The sequence below is a fragment of the Amblyomma mixtum genome, chromosome 4, assembly GCF_055824585.1.
Source record: "Amblyomma mixtum isolate Tamu chromosome 4, ASM5582458v1, whole genome shotgun sequence".
Lineage (NCBI taxonomy): Eukaryota > Metazoa > Arthropoda > Arachnida > Ixodida > Ixodidae > Amblyomma > Amblyomma mixtum.
Genome location: NC_143015.1, coordinates 65,975,129 through 65,982,331, shown reverse-complemented (window position 1 = coordinate 65,982,331; position 7,203 = coordinate 65,975,129). Strand labels below are relative to the sequence as shown.

At 43.4% G+C, this 7,203-nt stretch overlaps 1 protein-coding gene across 1 annotated transcript; it reads right to left on the bottom strand.

The window, feature by feature from the left end:
• Window positions 1-491: 491 nt before the first annotated feature.
• Window positions 492-4,920, bottom strand: LOC149346681 (uncharacterized). The gene has a single exon (XM_089586610.1). It carries the CDS (start codon window positions 2,695-2,697, stop codon window positions 1,972-1,974), a length of 726 nt encoding a protein of 241 aa, XP_089442736.1. The 5' UTR covers window positions 2,698-4,920; the 3' UTR covers window positions 492-1,971.
• Window positions 4,921-7,203: the final 2,283 nt, after the last annotated feature.

The window sequence follows — 7,203 nt, the reverse complement described above, 5'->3', positions numbered from 1 at the left end:
CCACTAAAGCATTCGTTAAATTCCTCACTTGTGGCTTCTTTCATCTTCCAAGAGATCGACATCATCCACTCATTGTGTTCTTTGTGCAACATGTCTTCTTCCAAATGTCTTGACCTTGACTACATTGTACTGTTTTATTTATTAAACATTCCTTTTTTTCTGCCTACCTGCTGTCTAGAACCCTTTCTTGAGTGCAGTGCACTGGTACAGCCATTGAACAGGATGGCAAAATTCAAGTTATTTTAGAAACTTCATCTCATTTTTCTTTCTGTGTTTTGCCAGGAAACCAATAAGATGCAGTGTTGGCAGCCGTTTCGGTTACGTTACTTGATAAGTTTCGTTATTCATTACTGCAGGAAGGTAAAAAAAAAATTTCCAACACAATGATTCGTAGAGGGCCAATAAATATTTAAACGGTTAGAAGTTCGAAAAACATACTAGGAACAAGTTTGTTTCTAATAGGCTTGAAATAATTTCAGAGTTACTTCCAATTCCAGTTCTAGTTTTTATTGATGAGAATAACTTATCCTGTTATTCTGTGCATGTCACAATAGCCTATCACCAAACATTATCAGTACAGTGTAATTATCAGCAAAGGCAAAACAGTTTTTTATTTTAACATGAACCATATAAACCATGGAAATCGGCACCCCAAACGGTCAGAATTTAGAAAACATTTTATGCAATGTAATTAAATACATTAAATACATGAACTCATACATGTACTCATAGTACATTCCTGGATTTCCAGGAGGATAAGAGCAAACACTTCTCTGAACATATCACATCATTTTATACATCTGAAAAGCACGAACTGTGATCAGTTGCAGCAAACCACCTTTATGACCAAAAACCTGAACGCTGTGTTCAGCACAGCAAGTTCTATGATTGCACACTAGCCAAAAAGTGGAAAGGCTTGTTTCTGAAACATTTAAATGTAACATAACAAAAATGGCAACATACAGGCTAATGCCAGAATAGCTGCTGCTTTAATGATATGAAACTGTCAGGTGTACTACATCAATAATGACAGAACTTGCAGCAAAGAAATATGCCACTTGCACACAACAGTGACAGAGAGTTATCACAAAAATTGCAGGGAAGAGATTGGTGGAATTAAATATCTTTCGCTACTTTTCAATGTAATAAACACTGCTCTTAAACCCTGCAAAAAAAACAAACAGGTTTCACTGTTTCAAACGATTTGCCATAAGAAATCTGTAGCAGGTTTTTCAGACAAGGAATGCACCAATAGAGAGAGCTTTCTTCTGCCTCCTTCCCATACCTTTCATTAATACTGCTGGGACACCAACATGGAAAGACAATACAGAAGCATGCCCATTCTGCAGCAGTATATGCTATTTCGTAAAGCACTGCATATAAAATATGCTCAGAATGCACCAACTTCAGGAACAGGTCTCCTTTCAATCTTGTGGAGGTCCAATAACTTGTACCCGCAATACCTCTTGAATGTGCAAATAAGTTGTCTTTCAAAAAGCCTTTCTTTCAATGACAAGTGATGCCGTCTACACATGCCATGATTTTAACCCCCTATGTACAGTCTTTGTCAAAAGTATACAGCCCAAGGGGCCTGCTTCTGAGCCCTGCAGCACGGCTTCTCCTGCACACTCAGGGACCCTAATCTCACGAAGGTGGGGGGAACTAAGTCCTCAACCCTCCCAAGCTTACCACTGTCAAATGTGCTAAAGAGCCCTGCTACACAACTTGGAAGGAAACCCCTTGGGCTGTATATTTTTGATGAAGACTGTACATGTTCAGGAGCCCCGTGGACCCCTGCTTCTAATGGAGCACAAATGCCTAACAAGTGCCTCTCAGCCACAACAAGCTGAGGACAGGTAAGTTCCTTTTCAGACAAGCTTGTCAATACAGGAAAACTCGGAAAACGTCACCAGTGACACAGGTTGGCTAGGAACACGTTTCATGGCAAATATTGGAGAAAGCGCCACAGCATCATGGAACCGAGCTATCTGTGGGATGTATTTTCTCTTCGTGGCGCTGTAAATCACGTTTGTCCATGAACTTCTTGGGGCAAAACTGACACTGAAATGGTTTTTCGCCTTTGTGGGACTGCACGTGCCGCACGAGTGTCGCTTTTTGTGCAAAGGCCATGGGGCAAAGCTGGCACCGGAATGGCCTCAAGCCTGTATGGGTGCGTAGGTGTGTGGCCAGGTTGTTTTTAAACGCAAAGGCCTTGCCGCACTGGTCACAACGGTAGGGACGGTCACCCGTGTGGGTACGAACATGGGCCACCAGGATGCTCCTCAGAGGAAAGCCGCAACCACAGTAGTCGCAACGGTACGGACGGTCGCCTGTGTGGCTGCGAACATGCACCTGCAGGTGTCCCTGCTGCGCAAATGTACTGCCGCAGTAGTCGCACTTGTAGGGACGGTCCCCGGTATGTGTGCGAAGGTGTACGCCTAGGTTGCTCTTTCGTGCAAAGCTGCTGCTGCAGTGATCGCACTTGTACGGACGCTCGCCCGTGTGCGTGCGAACGTGTGCCACCAGGCTGCTTCTCTTCACAAAGACCATGCCGCAGTAGGCGCAATGGTGCAGCTGCTTGTTTGTGTCTTTATCCTTGAGATTTCCAGCATTGGTACGAACAGCTGTCACACGGCGGCGCACTGCACATCCGCCATGTGAACTTTGTCCGGAGGGTGTACCATCCTTACCATGCATGGCGACGAATCCTGCATTTGGAAAGCAGAATATATTTGTGAAACAAGAGACCCCATGTGCTACAGCTCATTTGGTGCCGTGGGCACAGCCTAGTGAATGTGGAAGGCGACACGACACAAGAGCCGTGCTGTCATATGCAATATCAGATTCAATGGGTCGAGTTTGAAGAGAACTCTGGTCTCAAACAAAATTTTAGAGCGATAGCATGTAGGCTGTCATCTCGCAAAGACCACCCGGTTTCTCCGTAACGAAATTCTCCGATTGGTCGAGAGGATCACGATGTCATCGGCACCGCAAATTTGAAAATCTGAGGACTACAATGTTTGAGTACCTTCCACCGGATTATCATATGGGATTATACTAACCGCACCCTCTTCCACATTAATCCACTAATCCGCCCATTAATCTTAGCTAATCTACATACCCCACCAACTAATCATTAATCAACTTGCTAATTCACCTTAATACATTTTCCGGAGTGGGCCTACTTCCAAAATTTGGGGTGTCATTTTGAATATTTGGGTATAGGCTAACTTCCGAATGTTATCGCATTTTCATTTTTTTTCTTTAAGAATGTGGAAAGAAGGCCTGAAGTTTTTTGTCAGTGAAATCTGCATTCAGTTCAGGGAGACATTTCAGCTTGCAGGTAGCCCATCAATACCGAAAAACGGATGGACACAACCCAGATTCCACAGCCGGTTTGGCCCATGTGCTCGTACCATCACTCATATGCCCAACAGCGGGTCCGGAAGACAGTTTAAGAAGAAATAAGTGGCAGTTATTTAACCTCTGACACAGAACACTACCACTGACTCCTTATGAGCTGCGAAGCTCCCACATCCTTTATTCTAAACATCACAAGAAAACTGCATGCAAATGGTATCAGCTACTCTATAGACAGGTTAATTTTATGACTGAACAGAAACCTTAGTGTACCCTCCCGAGACCCAGAAATAGCAAATATGTCCATTACAAAATCACAAGCACTGCAGCCATGGCAGGAGGTTAAATGCTGCAAAAAGCTCTTTCTCGGCTGTTTTTAGAATCTGTGCTGCAAATTAGTGAGTATGGTCGAAGCCATATCGGTTCTGTCCACTTTAGCGGCGCTATAAATAGTGGGAGCCAGCACAAGCACATTTTCTGGTGACGGCCAAAAAGTATAAGCTGATGCATATGCATTTTAACAGGTAGTAAAGCTCTTTTATGTGCTGATTAGCACTTGCAACAGTTCAACCCCCACGAGTGCAAATTGAGCAAATAGCGGGTTCTAGCTTTCATGAGTGCTTCATAAATTTCATAACTTTCTCTATATTGAATGTTTTCAATCAAAAACGCCGAGAACACAGAAAAAGCTGTGTCAGCCATGTTTTGGATCCAATTTATCACACCCTATGCATATGAAAAAAAAAAAAATGGCAAAACAATTTACTCTGGGTCCCAGAAGGAAGCATGAACGACATGCTTCGGTCAACATATATTAAAATAATGCAGGATAAAATTCATCTCTGTAAATATGACCTGACTGAAAGAAGTTATTGGTACTGTCGTGTCCAGCTACTTGATAAAAGAAAGTAAAAAACAAGAATAATTGAGAAAATAATCAAAGTAATTCAATTGTAGGGCAATAGAATGGCACTAATTCAGACCAGACTTTTGCAAACACTCACAGCACTGCAGAACAAAACACAAGATCAAAGATGGTACGCCAAAGGCACAGGCAGCAAAGGCCCACTTACTATTTCATTGCAAGCAATTTTTCACTGCAGCCTTTTGATTCGGGAGAATAACTAAAAAGGTTAAGGAGTAAACAAAAAAAAAACTCGCACTGTTCACACAAAGTTTCCAGCATGCTCGTGTCCTTCTCTGTAAACTTGGGCACAATGTCAAAGAACATGCTGCAATCTGCCAATCATTCATGTTTCAGTGATCTGGTTGTTCTCTTGGCATAACAGGTCAAGCTCGAAGAGCACGGAGAAACTGCGCCGAGACGTCGGGTACTGAAATGAATGAATGAGCTATTTTACATGCCAAGGACAACTAGCTACAGTCGGATACAATTTAAGAACACAGCAGCTTTTCCCCGTCAAAGGACCCCCTTCCAGCCAGTGACATCGGCCGATTCTCATGACCCCGCTAGAGCGACAAAGCAAGGATTGGTAGATGAAAGAGGATAATCCTTTCCCTCTATGGTTGGGGATAGATCCATCTCTCCATTGCAGTGCCACTACCTGCGTTGTCACGCTGGCAGGGTCATGAGAATCGGCCGACGCCATTGGCTGGCAGGGAGAGTCCTTTGACGGGGGAAGAGCCGCTGCGTTCTTGAGTTGTGTCCGGCTGTAGTGGTTAAGTGTATGTTGGCAGTAGATATTTTGAATAATTCCTCTGTAGCCAGCTTGTACTCCCTGTGTTGACGCTGACCTGAAAAAGAAACAGAGCAAAGCAGCTTAAGTACAAAACAAAAAAAAAATTCGCTTCCATAAGTGGCTGCTTGTGAGCTATAACCATTCATAACTAGCACTGCCATGTAGATCTGGAGGGCAGGTAACTGCAGTCGTTTGATAGCAAAAGTTTCATGTTCCACGAAAAGCTCAGATATGCATTTTGTAGCACAGAGGGATGGTTCTTTTGCAAAACAGTTCAATTGTACTTTGGAAGCAGTGCTTATTTTTTACTTTTCCGCATAAACAGCTAGTTCAAGAATACAGAAAAAACAGTAAAAACGTAATGCTGTCCTAGAAAACTAATGCATTGTGCTTCCATGCTTAGGTCGCATCATTTGAAGATGTGCGAACTGCTACCAAATAAACAGAATTTGTGGCATACATGTGACACACGCAGCTTCAGCCAGTCGTTTCTGTAAAGCAGACCACTCTTTGTAATGTTGCTTCGTGGTAGCTTTCCCTCTTAGTACAGAGCATCACATACGCAGAGCAGCATATATCCTGCACATGTAAACAGAATTATCGCTCAGGATAGAGCTCAAATGTAAACATATCCAATTGCATCAACCTCTTTAATCTATGTAACCAGGCCGCTGGACTGGGACACTAATAAGTGCTTCCCGCTTCCCACTGCTGACACTTGTGAGCGATTTTCTGAGACGTGATGCAGCTGGAAGAATAACTCCTAAACCTCTCCTATGTTATGTTGTCTGGGTAAAAGCATGAGCAAAACTTCTTTGACAGTGCCCACAGCCAAGCCCACCTCTGTGACTTGATCACAGATGGTAGCACATTCTGAAGAGCAGCCGCTCTCTCACCCACATAGTTCAGGATCACCTGAGACACAAACTTTTCTCTCTCTCTAAGGACCACCTCACGAATGTTCCTTCTAGCCAGCATATTCAGCTCAGATGCGAGCACCATCTACATAGCTGTCACTCCAATGTAAATGAGCAGTCAAAGGGTGCTACATGACGCTTGCAGCAGATCCTACTCCACATGAACACACCAGGTGTTAGAATCTCATCTGAAAGGGACAAGAAAAAGACTAGGCTCTCTAATAAGCTTCTATAATGTATCAACACCAAACGGACATTATGCACAACCAAAATGCAGCGTACACAATGTTGGGGCATTGCACAAAAAAGATATCGAAGCAATGACCACTGGCCATGTAAAGGTCCCTCCGATATGAAGGAAAAAGCCAGCTAACACCCAAAAAAAGTGGTTTATTATGGTTTATGGTGGTTTTAACGTCCCACAGCAACTCTGGCTGTTCTAACAACAAATATATGGTCATAAAAATGAATATGCCAAACATAAGCTCTCCAATATGTGAATGTAATTTGTAACTCAACAACCCAACAAGGAAACACTCTCATTAGCATGAGCACTTTTTAGTAGAAAGTTCGTCGGTATCACTGCTGTAGCTGTCCAATCATTCCCACCAGGTCACCGCAGCACGAAGGGCTAGGTGGAGCCAAAAAAAAAAAAGGAAATGTCCCAAGGACCAACAAAACAAGACGAAAACTGTCCCAATACTGTGTCTTTGCATTCTTTCAAACATTCAAAACTGGTACAGCACTCCATGGCATCACCACTGATCGAGCCAATGCTTTGTTGCCTCCGCCTTGGCCATGCATATACTTTATCTGCTTAATCCACACAGAGCTTCCAATACAATTTGATGAACCATGAATTTGAGTGCTGCCAACAATGAGACTGGCTTCACAGGCAAGTGACAGCTTAGCATTCCATGACATTACACAAGTGTAGTGAACAGTTGTTGTTGGCGTGCAGTCAACCTTGAAATAGCCTGGAGGACGGGACAATGAAGAAACAGTGCTCATGGTGTCTGTTCCTAAAAAGAAGACAGTGCTTATGGTGTCTGTCCTTTCCTGTCTTATCCTTGGCATTGTTTTAAGCATGATCAATGACATTGCATGACAGTTCCCTCCAATGCACCATAAAAGGTGCACAGTGCCGAGAGCTGGTCGGTGCGGTGGGATACCGAACACTATAGCCCACAGTGCATGACTCGGCAAACAGCTGGCTTAAGGTTTTA

Bases quoted from the DNA above. Each gene is read 5' to 3' on its own strand.
- LOC149346681 (XM_089586610.1), bottom strand. From the start codon at position 2,697: ATGCATGGTAAGGATGGTACACCCTCCGGACAAAGTTCACATGGCGGA.